This window comes from Petromyzon marinus, chromosome 32 (genome assembly GCF_048934315.1).
Source record: "Petromyzon marinus isolate PM22_M1 ecotype Great Lakes invasive population chromosome 32, UKy_Petmar_22M1.pri1.0, whole genome shotgun sequence".
Taxonomy (NCBI): domain Eukaryota; kingdom Metazoa; phylum Chordata; class Hyperoartia; order Petromyzontiformes; family Petromyzontidae; genus Petromyzon; species Petromyzon marinus.
The window spans coordinates 7,420,024-7,432,579 of NC_133698.1; the positions used below are offsets into that span (position 1 = coordinate 7,420,024).

Sequence of the window (12,556 nt, forward strand, 5' to 3'; positions counted from 1 at the left end):
AAATAATCCACGAGCTGCATTTGCTAAAAAGAGGACCGATTCACATAACGGTGAATGTTTTTTTGTTTGTAATTTACAACCATTTTCCAATCCAATGCTGGATGAAAGCCTCCTCAAGCCGTGCCGGTCATAAAGGTTAACCATACTCCAACACTTTGGTCAGTGCTGGTTGAAGAAGCAGGTCGAAGGAGCAAGTTTATTTTGCTGCTATAAATTGCTACATGAGCCACTTTGTTGAGCGATCATTCATGGCCAGATCGCTTCTGAAAAATAAGCTAATAGGTCAGTGGGCTTTACCAGGTAAGATAAAAAAGAGTAGTTGTATTTGTATATATCTTTTTGTATTACTTATCTCTCCACTCTTGTAGTGTTTTTGTATTGTTTGCTGTAACGTTCTGACCTACCCCTACTGGATAGCTGTGAAAGAGCTTCATCGCTCATAAGATTCCTCCAGTATATATATTCTAATTCTAATATCACTCACCACTTATATAGTTAGCTGTGGCCCGGAATCAAAACAAAGTTGTCTATTACCATTGATAGAACGATTGGCTCTGTATGGTGCGAAATAAGTTCAACATACGTACGAGAGCAAATTACCTAGGCCAGTGATTCTCAACCGTTTTGAATCCACGGACCACTTCCTGGCAACCCTCAGGTTTTGTACGGACTACCGTGCAACAATGACATCCAGCAATTCCTCGTTTAAACACGGCATGTTTAACTTTTTTCGCACTGCACGTAGCCAACCATATTCTTAGCTCTTTCGGTAGATACGTTGAAGGGAAACAATAAAATAATTGTTATCACGTTAAGTGATAACAATTTCACCATAATTTAACAGTAAATTAAGACTGCTCTAAATCGTAGTGTTTGAAACAGTTCTGCAAACCACTTAAAACTCAACTATTTGATGTTACCAGGTAAGGCTCACCGAGCTAAATAGCTTTTTCAGAGGCCATCTGGCCACAAATGATAGCTCAACAAAGTAGATTATCATGGGGAAATTTCTAGCAACCAAATATTCAACACGCATGTCGATTCTAAAAGTGGAGGGGGAAAACCGGAGGACCCGGAGAAAATTCCACACGACCACGTGGAGAGAGACATACAAACTCCAAATACAGAGGCGTCAGGGTCAGGATCGAACCCACAACCTCCTGTTGTATCAGGCGAGGTAGTTAACATCTCCCCACAGCCTCGCAGACCACAGGTTGGGAACCACTGGCCCAGGCAACATTTAAGCTTGTTCAATAAAATGTGAATTTGGGCATAAAAGTTGCACTCCTACCTACACACTACTCCAATAATGAATGCAGACAAGTAGTTTTCCATAATTAACTTCCTTTATTATAAAGCAAAAAACAGATAATCGTGTTCTTTAACCTTGTTTTATAAATGACTTGTTAAAAAGTCAGCATGTGGTTTCATGGTGTTACTAGCCGACCAAAAATCTGTGCAGCCTCTACGATGACAACAAAGTGTGCTCACAAGAAGCCAGTAAAGTTCTTCAGAAGCTCGGACTGTTAACGTTTCACGTGCAAGTCACTGTTATAATGTACTGTCAATACATCAACCCTGCTGTATACAACTCAACGTGGTTAGAGTCTACTGTGTCTACGACGTCTGTTTCACATAGGCAAAACAAAAGTGTGAAATCTGTGTTGTGTGAGAAATCTCCCTGTGCTGGCTTATTTGTAGAACTCGTGCTCCTGTTCATCCTTCTTTATGTTGTTCTTGTACGCTTTCTCAAAGTCCTTGGCCAAGACGATGTATCGGTTCTCCCGCACTGCGAGCATGCCGGCCTGCACAGCACAAGCGATCGCATCTCAGCACACTTACACAGATACTGCAACACCTCCCGATGAGCACAGTTTTTCTACGTACTGCGCAAAACAAGTTCAACATACATACAACACAGGCCAGATGGCTCATTGGTAGAACGGGCCCCGCGTTTTAGCACACTTATACATGTAACTGGACACAGGCCAGGTGGCTCAGTGATAGAATGAACGGCTCGCAATCGGAAGGTTGCGAGTTCAAATCCTTGTCGGGGGTCAACTCAGGCCATCATACTTAAATGGGTCGTTAAAATTAGTACCACTCTGTGGGCAAGGCCAACAGTGGATATCCTATGGACATTCACACCAGCTATAGAAATCAGGAATAACCTCCGTGACACAGGGATGTAAACACACCACCTTAATGCTGTTTTGCTCAGAAAATTACTTTGACTTGACCGTACACACTGCTGTTTCACAAAATGCACTTATCCATTTTAACCATGCAACAACTTGTATTTAGTGTCAAATTAAATACAATCATATCATGAGACTGCAATTGGTACAGTTCAACCGATTCACTACCCGAGGGTAATCATGTCACCCCTTCACCCCACCACTCTGACAATCGCTTTGTCACTTTATTACAAATGCAATAATTGGGTTGTCCTTAATGTACACGTTTATGAGCCCTCATACACCATCCTTTCTGTCAATACACTGCTGGAAGAGGGCCTCCCCACTCCGCGTGGATCGCGTGGGCGATTTAAAACAATACTGGTCAATGCGAGTTGGCAAAAGCAGGGAGCATAGAAATGGGAACACAAGACATGCAGTAAAATGGGAGTTTGCTGCACTGCCCCCTACTGCCCACAATGCCCCATGGTATATGACACCAGTGTTATGCATAGCGGTTTACTGTCCTAGCACTATCGAAAAGACGTGACAGAATTGGGCAAAATACTTGGAGATTTGGGTCATAGGCGTAATGAATGTCCTCACCTCCTGGCAGATGGAGTTAATGTCGGCTCCAGAGATCTTGTCTGGCCTTGCAACATCTGAACGATGATTCGTTAAGGTAGCCGACATACAATGTTGTAGACCATATTTCATTTGTATTATCCGTCATTAAGTGTCAACTGTTGCCCCACTTTCTAACAAACGCTTAATCTGTTATGACGGGGGCACTATAACGCTTGTAAAGAAGATCCAATATGAACCAAACTATACTTTAAAGCTCTGTTGCTGTTAGGGACTTACTATTTTGAAAACTGGAATTATTCACAAATATTGAAATGCATTTTGCCCTGAAACACTACTCGTCAGCTGCCGCAATGCTAATTCCATACTTGCCAAGAGGAACGAACATTGGAAAGCGTGACATAATGACCTTATTTTAACATCACAAGTCTGGGCTGCTTGACAAATCATAAGCCCTCGGGTACAATCCCATGATAAGATGAACAGCAGAAGGATACAATCCTCCAGGTCGACCTCCTCGGAGAGGTTCATTTTGGCGGTGACGGTGGAGAAGATGAGGCGTTTCTGCCGGCGGTCCGGCATGGGAAACTCGATCTTGCGGTCAAGCCGGCCCGGACGCAGCAGCGCTGGGTCCAGGGTATCCGCACGGTTTGTCGCCATGATCACCTGACCCAAAAACAAATTAAACATTGGGAATCTCAAACGTCGTACTCAAGATTGTTAAAGTTGTGGATTTACTCTCCAAACACACCGTTGAGCTCATGTAGTAATTAATTGGCACATTTTGTTTAAGTGACAAACCTTACTGGTTGGCTGTCAGGTGGTGGCGGGTTAACGACACATTTATACTTTTGCGATCTAACCCAAAAAACCCTTTATTATGAATAACATTGGTCGCGAAAGCCTACGTGTCAAATTGGGAATCTCCACCAACAATATTTGCAGAAACCGATCCATTTTCACACACCAACGAACTCCCCGAGATCTTCGGATCACCTTCTCCCAAGTACTCCGTGGTCAAGGCTCATTTTCTTGGGTGATCAGGCATTTTGGAACACTTTGCCTCTGCTAATAAGAGTTTTTAGACATCTAAGTCTGTTTTGAAAACTCACCTCTTTAAATTGGCTTTCATCCCCTATTCACGAGCATTTACCCCGGGCTCTGTTTATTTCCTGCTTTCCATACACAGGGGGCTACTGGGATCTACGAATGAAATGCGCCTTACAAATGCCAATTATTATCAACCACAATTGGTTATCCATCTCCACTTCTCAAATGTAGTAAGTGCCAAGGTCACGCTCACCTTCACATTGACAGTTTGATCAAAGCCGTCCATCTGATTTAGAAGCTCGAGCAGAATGCGCTGTACCTCTCTGTCAGCTGCACACAAAGTGGACAATGGCAGACATCCACAAGGGGCACGTGTGTAAACAATCTCGGCAAAACAATACAGGGTGGCAATGTCATGTCTGTCTAATGCAGAAGATGTGTTTAATGACATTTATAACGATTTATTTGTTAACTTTTACAATGTTTTTATTTTCATCAATTTGTACAAATCATTGTAGCATTGGTGTCGTGTTATCAGGTTTCCATTTGAGCTCTTGCATTTAGATCTTGCACAGCAGTGCAACTCTTCGTGTAAGAGGATGGCCAGAATAAGCAGATATCAGCACATCCCCTCCAAGTGACCCCTAGTTCCCACACTAGACGGAGAATGTTCACCACGGGATAAGAAACCTAATATTTTTTATTATCAGAGCTGTAATTTAGCTAGCTTCGGTGCAGAACCTCATCTAACGGGATGGTTACCTGGGTTGTCATTGGTGACGGGACTACCGGTACTTGAAACTAGGATCTCAGCAGTGGCAGCAGCTCAGCTCTCTGACCCGAGTTACACAGTGACATCTAGCATACACAATTTTAATGGACAAAACAAATCCTATTGTGCAATTACATTTGGACATGTAGCTATATACTTGGTGCATTTGTGATTTAAGATGACTCAACGTAATTCAATGTTGTGATACCGATAATTTAATGCATTGGAGACTCGGCCTCAATTGTTCTAAACTGTATGCGCGTCGCCGGTGCGGGCAACTGCGAGCGAGCAACGCCCACCTCCAGTCTGCGCGTCAAATCGCTTGGTGGCGATGGCGTCAATCTCATCGATGAAGATGATGGCCGGGGCGTTCTCCTTGGCCAGACGGAAGACGTCGCGCACCATGCGTGGGCCCTCGCCCAGGTACTTCTGCACGAACTCGGAGCCCACCACGCGGATGAAGGCCGCTGCACACGGCCAGGAGCAGATTTAAACCATAAATGCCCGCACGTAAAAAAAATTCACGCAAAGCGCTCCAACGCACCAGGACCACAGACATAAACGATGCACGGACAAATTAAACGTTGTTCTGCACCAAAAAAAACACCACTCCAGATTGTGTCATCCCCGACGCACGTTCAGTTTTCGTCAGCTGTCTAGCAATGATGTGCCAATGTCTCCAATTGCCAACAATGATCGAGCAGCTTACCAAAGCAATGCATTTAAGCAGTTTTATCACGAGCGAAAAGACTTACTCAAATTGTAAATGTTGTGGCTTTGCTCTGCAACACACCGGTGTGCTGTACTAGTAACGCATTGGCATGTTTTGTTCACATCACAAACCTTACTGTTTGGCTGTGTCGGGTGGTGGCAGGTTAACGACACATTTATACTCATGCGATCTAACCCAAAAATACCTATATTATGGAGTTTTATCACGATGGAATTTGGCCCGTGATGTTCAATTAAACAGCTAATGAGTAATGTTGAGGTTTTATCTTTAATATTTAATATGGAGCCGCACATGTTTACTTGCAAATAACCATGTGCCCAATGTTTCGATTTTGGAAATTAAGAAGGGTTAAGTTTGGATAGTCCTTGGATGAGCATAACACGGCATACTAGGGATTGTAGGCTTGATGTCTGGGTTGGCCAGGGGATGGCAATATGAGAACTGAATAAACGTATCTGGCACTGGGTGTTGTTGCTGAATATTTGTGAGTTTATAAGGTGTTTTTTTGTGAGTTTCCTCCAGTAACTCTCATTTCCCAAGACATAGCACTCACAAATATAAATCAGGTAATATCCCTTTGCAGGAACCTCTTGAAATTAGTACCGATGAAAGCAAGCTTAAATGGGCAGGAATGGGTTGCTTACCTGTAGTGTGGTGAGCCACGGCCTTCGCCAGCATTGTTTTGCCACAGCCAGGCGGTCCGTACATCAGCACTCCCCGAGGGGGGTCAATCCCGATCTGGGTAGACAACAAAACTCTGTGAGAAACACTCAAGAAATACAAAAAGGGATCTGCATTTGGATTCATAACAATTAATACAAGTAAAATCCACACATGCCTTAAGTGGCTTAAGGTTTCAATGTTATTACGTAATTAAGTCAGATGTGGAAAATTAAGAAGTCCATGTATTACATTTATCAATACTTTGCTTATAATGTAACAAATGGAAAAACATCTGTTATTTGCAACTAGTAAGCTGTTCAACAGTTGTAGAGTGCCAGAATGCTGGCACATGCCTGTAACCAAATGTTCTGGTGGCAAGTATTGGTTTATTAGCACAGTCGGCTATGTACAGTGCAAAAGAAGTTCCACATACATATTAAAACGGATTTGTAAACGTTAAAAACCCGCTCGGCTGCAAGATAGCCATATATGATTGTACAAGGAGTGGAATTGTAAACCCGGTTGTGCAAAACTTTGAAGAATGCTTTCCCCTCGTACGTGTTGGATTTTCTCCAGGAAATCGGGTTTCCTCCCACATGCAAAAATGCTCCTTAAGTAGCAATTAGTAAATAAAAACAAATGCAGCACTCACCAAACAAACAATCTGACTGCTCCCGAGTGAAGCCAGACTGGCCTGGAACGACCCTGGTATAGTTTAGTTGTACAGTAGAAAAGTGTAAGTGCTCTAAAGAGGTAGCAAGCTCTGTGAGAGAGGCACCTGCTTGTAGAGGTCAAAGTGTGTGAGTGGCAGCTCCACAGCCTCACGGACTTCCTGCTTCTGGATGTCCATCCCTCCGATGTCCACGTACGTCACGTCCGGCTTTTGATCTGCCAAACGCACAAAGGCGTAAGTCCATTTCTTTTCCCGGTGCCTATTTCCGTTGGCACAGCTCATGAGATTGTGACGAGTCGAGCACATAACCCAGCTAAACTTTGTATGGCCACCCACCGTAGGTGCAGACAAGCACACTTTTGAAAATTGTGCTAATCACTCACACTGTTTGTATTGTTTGGAAGTATTATTATGGATAGCTTTAACAAATATCAAACGGGTCCAAACCAGATATTTCACTCGTTGGTTCCACCTGTGGCAGCGTAACTATAGTGGTTCTGAATTGATTTCCGGCCAAATTAAATTAATTACATGGTAGCCATTTGAAACTAGTGGGTGATAAAATAATTAACTCTTATTATCCATATAGATAAATCGGTCCTACAAAAGTTTTGCTACCTTACTTAAATGGTAAACATTTCTGCCCTGGTTCATGGATGAAAATATCCCTTCGAGTTACATGCATACATCTCTCCCACAGGAAGACTGATTTGCTCTGTATACAATTATAATTTTGGTCATTAGTTTGCCTGTGACAATGGGCAACATAAATATACTGAAAATGTTCATGCCATAATTGTCAAGTCTGGACCGTGTTACATTCTTCTTGCAATGTCTCCTATGAAAGATAAAACATACAAGCAGTCACAACTCCCCCCCCCCTACGTTTAATCTTTTTCAGATCAGTTTGTTTGTGGTCAGCCACAAATCCGTTCCGTGTTATATTCGCCACGAGAAGCATGGCGGAACGTCAGGGTGCTAGTTGCTGCTGTTCTTGTCGTCGGCACACAGGTGCAGGAACCAAAGTACCTGCGGTGAGCATAGTGATGCTGCTGTCGGCCTCCGGGGGGAGCACGTCCACCAGTGCATTGCTGTGCTTGTGCAGTGCCACCGAGGCACTGGGCTTCAGCAGCTCGCGGTCGATGGTGCTCAAAATCCGCACGTAGTAGTTAGATCCTGCATGGCGAAAAAAAACAGTGGGCTCCGTTAGCCACGACATCACAAGCAGGCGAATCCAGCGGGTAAACTTACGCTGGACGTGGTGGGCGCACGCTGCGATATGGTACTTAGGAGGTGAAAGTTGGTGTAAAATGTCGATTTGTGAAAACAAACCCGCTTGGCTCTGAGGTGGTCAGAAGGTGCCAGTACAGCAAATGGGTTATGAACCCATCTGTCCAGACCTTCAGGTGTAGATATTTGCCAGGTACACCAGTTTAATCGTTAAAAGTAAAATACTCATTGACAACATTTTCCATACAACCAACTGCAGGACCCTCCTGAAAAAAAGTTGTGACGGTGATTGAGGCTTTCCTGGATAAATAACAATTATTTTACTTTGATAAATCCATAGCTTACAAATGTTAAATGTGCCAAATGTATACAGCGTTGCCATTAATTAGGTCACATTAGACAGGTTCTTAAACGATATTGTGTGCAACACCAACCAGTGGTGGATCCAACGATGCCAGTGTTCTGATCAACGGCTTCCAAGAACTGCCCAATGACGAGCGGGATGCTCTGGATTCTTTTGACCTCCTCCTGCGCATGCAGGTACTCCTTCTTGAGGTTCTTCTGCTCATCCTTGATATACTCCTCCTGCACCTCAAGGAATTCCAGCTCCCGCTGAAGCTTCTGCAATGGGCACAAAGAAGAATGTGCATTCTTAGTCAGAGCTAACAAATCTACTAGGAATTGACACAAATAACCCACCCACCCGACCCCCCCTCCCTGCTTTAGGAACGGCCTTGATACCTTGAACTTGGAGTAGAGATCTTCCAGATCATCAGGCTCAGGTGCCAGGAAAGACAGACTTGTCTGGGGCCTACTGTCAGGCACCACGGTCAGGAGCTCCTCCTGATATAAGCATACATCACATCAAACAGAAAGTAAAGAGACATCAAACAACACAATTCAACTGTAGTAGAGGCCTGCAATATAGGACAGGCTTAATACCACAAGCACACTGAAGAAACAGGATACCAAGCAAACAGCATTCAAAACGAAAATAACTATCTAATCCATTATAAGCCACTGTAAAATACAGCAATATCATACACCATAACATTGTATACGAAAGCATTGCAAAAACACCTATAACTTAAATACATCACACCATGACTCAACACAGCACAAAGGGTCACAACCACCATAAACAATGGTATGTTAAGTGTTGAATACGCGAGTCCATGCGTCAAAATAGAAACGGGCCTGGAAACAACTACAGTATTCACCCCGTTACTCTCTTCCCTTCGATAGATCTGGTCTGACCTAAGCCTCTCACTTAGGCAGGGACATGTCAGACTAACAATGACTTCTAACTTTTCGCTAAAGTTAAAACATTTCATTTTGCAAAACGATCGGCTGTTTTCATATTACCAGTTGTTCTAAGAGTTTTTCATTGTAGAGGCCTTCTGGATCGATGCTGCCCCGCAGTATTTGTTTAAGTAGCAAATCATGGGCCGGAGTCAAGTTTGTGAGTGCTAGTTATGCTTTCAACGTAACACGTAAGAGACCAAACAGGGTTTAAAACGAAAAATTATCTTCCATCGACCACATACTATGATATCATAGTCTGGAAAAAAAGGCAATAGTTTTTAATTACCGGTGTGAAACCCCATTGCTTTAGGGCGCCTTATAAATCTAAATTATATTTATTACGAACAAAAAGCAGTCAATGAGATACAAGAGTGTATGTGATACAACACGCATCGGTAGTAAGCCATTACAAGTCTGAGCCCCAAGGGCCTGGCGGTATCGCGTCTGCGGGGACAGCGGCCAAGTCCGGCAAAGCGGGGTCGCTAGGAAAAACGTAAGGCTCCGTAGCGGCCTACCCTATGACTTGGCACTTATTAAAACGCGGTGAGAGTGCGCCGAGCGCGACCTCGCGCTGTGTATCAACGGCAGCGTTAGCTCGCTCGCTCGCGCGGCGCTGTTGATGTTTCTCGAGAGCTCAGCGAGCTCAGTTTACCTGGACCTTCTCCACCACCACAGGGCCGCTCTCGTCCATTGCTGAGCTGTCTGCGAAGTCGCGTGGGCGTTAGTTTTATCGGTCTCTCCTCCGTTACCGGTGGAGGAGGAGGGAAGATTCTACCGGCAGATGGCTGTTTGTTTTATTGATGCGCCTTCCACCACCGGTGGCGTCTAGGAGTGTCTGCTGGTGACGGTTTGGAAGTCTCTACCGGCAGATGTATGAGGGTTCTTCTTCAGCTACCGGTGGCGCTTTAGAAGGAGTGCTACCGGCAGTTTTGAGGGTCCGTCTATCGCCACCGGTAAGAGGATTACAAAAAACGGAAGATCTCCACCGAATACGGAAGATTTCCACCGAATATGGAAGAGTACCACCGAATACGGAAGATCTCCACCGACCATAGAAGCGCGCGGTCTTCCCTCTGTTTCGGTGGACATCTTCCAGACTCGGCAGAGGAGGCGTCCGGGCGCTGCGCCCTGTGTAGACTGCGCGCCTTCCCCTCACGGTAACGAGTCTCGCCTTCGTTTTCGCTGACGGGCGGTTAAACAGCACAACGCTAAGACAACAAAATACACAACGCCAAGTAGCGGCTGTTTAATTTTATTTATATATAAAATCAGTCGTCGTCCCCCCCCCCTCAGCTTCCTCTCCTCGCGGCGCTTTCGCCAGGCTTTTGTGGGGGGCTACGCAGGGCCGACAGGCAGGGCGAGGTGTTTCGCGTGCGACCTCTGGATAAGAAATCAATAAAACGTTTTAACGTCGAATTACCCGGCCGTTTGCTTTTGGCGCATTAATTACCATCGGCGCTGTTGCGTTAATGTAGCGTTAAGTTGCCACGACGGGTTGCTTACGTGGTGGGTTTCGGCCGCCTCGTTGTGGTGGTGGTGGTTGTTGTTGTGCCTGGTGGTGCTGGCTTCTTCAATGGCTGAACGTGTGCTCACTGTGAACGGGACGGTGTTGCCTCATCGCGTTAATTATATTCGTCGGGGTTTCCCCCTGCCACTGAAGACGACGGCAAGATCTCGACGTTTCTGTCATCACGGTCATTGTCAAACGCAAAAAAAATATATATGGAGGTTTTTACACAGCGAGAGAGATTGAGAGAGAGCGGTGGCGCAGCTGTTAGCGCACTGTCACGAGTTTGGATTTTATATATATCGATGCCAGTCACGGCTATCGTGTGGGTTGGTGGCGCATTCTGGCTTAAGCGGTCCCGAACCGGAGGGGGAGAGGGCCATTCACTACACAACCCTCAATGACCGGCATGGAGAAGTATGGTCAAGTAAACAACCACCCCCATCTGCACCGCGTGGAGAGGAAGGGCAGGCCCTTTAGCGGTGGATTTTCAAACACGGGGGCTGTGAATGACAATTTTACATAGGATGGGGTGGAGGTGGTTTTATGAAGCACACGCAGCACAAGCGTGCGTGGGTGGGTGGTTGGTCGTGCCACGTTGAAAAGAAGATGGTGAAGTGAAAGTGAGACCTTGTGAAAACATTTCCACGAGCCTTGCGTACACTGCAAAGTCAAATGAAATGATTACCAAACTCACCGGCACTCCAGTGAGAAAATCTGCACATTTTGAAATTCCAGTAGATTACTTAAAACACTGAATTCGTCTATGGTCCAAATGTATGTGAGATAATAGAAATGTCAGCTGGCAGCCATAGTAACAAGAACAACCGCTGTTTCACCACGAAGTGATGATAACCCTTGTTAGGTTGCACATTGATGTTTTGAAGGCTCGCTGGCAAGAATTCGCGGGACAGACCCCAGGTGTTATGGGATGACTGGCAGATACACCACCAGTGCTCGCCACTGTGCCAACTTTTGCTGCGTTTTCGCTGCCCTGCGTTCTAGAACGTTCGTTCTTGTGAGCGTCGCTCCTCTGCCAGTTTTTGGAGGGCGACTGCCTGCGAGAGTACCACGACAGAGATGGAGCGATGACATTAACTGATGTGCAGGTGCTGCAGGGATATTACATCGCAGGACCATGAGGGATGGTGGTGGCGTCTGGAGGCCTTTATCCAGCATTTGATGAAAGATCGTGACTGATGATAAATTCGTCTTGAGTAAAGTCCAGTTTATGCTAATGATGGGGCACCCACTGGTGCAGGAAGGATCAAGCATGGGCTGTTATTCGTCAGCCAGCCAACACATGTGTTTTACTTGTTTGTTTTACAATCACATGCAAATTGACTGAATGAAAAGTGGAAAGATAGACGTGCAGTGGAGTCCGTTCTTTAATACCCTAGTTATGAGGAAATGCCAACTATTTGTATGGTTTATAAATACTTTTCACAACACCCTGATTGCCATTACGTATGTTACACATTGATGAGTAATTATTTTTATACCATTTACATGGTGGCTAATGAACAGGTAAAATTACACCACTTGCGATTAAATAAACATGTTTTACTCATCACCATCCCCAGCCATATTCTCTCCTGTTGGATGATGGAGCCCATCTCTAATTCAGTGCTTTGGAGGTAATGGTCAGTGGATCATACACATTTCTAAGACTAACCAACCCTTTCGTCTGGAGATAGCAATACATAAATATTTGTGGACCTTTTTTTATATCGTATTTGTCAGTTTTCTCTAGGTACTTTGGTTTCCTTTTAACAAGTGATTTTGTCCAAACATCCAAAAGCATAACCTTCCTCAAGTCTTTAGATTTCCTAGATAAGTCGTTATTTGATAACACTGTGGA

The 12,556-nt window shown here is 44.8% G+C and overlaps 2 protein-coding genes across 2 annotated transcripts in view; one reads left to right on the top strand and one right to left on the bottom strand.

Annotated features, from left to right (window-relative positions):
• Positions 1-1,327: 1,327 nt before the first annotated feature.
• On the bottom strand, positions 1,328-9,994 carry PSMC4 (proteasome 26S subunit, ATPase 4). The gene is made up of 11 exons (XM_032964514.1): positions 9,841-9,994; positions 8,625-8,726; positions 8,318-8,504; positions 7,683-7,829; positions 6,759-6,868; positions 5,962-6,055; positions 4,884-5,051; positions 4,066-4,142; positions 3,260-3,428; positions 2,784-2,839; positions 1,328-1,805 (listed from the first exon to the last, which is right to left on the bottom strand). The coding sequence occupies exons 1-11, from the start codon at positions 9,877-9,879 to the stop codon at positions 1,692-1,694; spliced, it is 1,263 nt and encodes a 420-aa protein (XP_032820405.1). The 5' UTR covers positions 9,880-9,994; the 3' UTR covers positions 1,328-1,691.
• Positions 9,995-10,224: 230 nt separating this feature from the next.
• UBE4A (ubiquitination factor E4A) overlaps positions 10,225-12,556 on the top strand; it is a 30,525-nt gene continuing 28,193 nt past the window's right edge. Inside the window, exon 1 of the mRNA XM_032964513.2 lies at positions 10,225-10,345. The gene's annotated coding sequence lies outside the window, so the exon portion shown is untranslated. The remainder of the gene's footprint in view (positions 10,346-12,556) is intronic.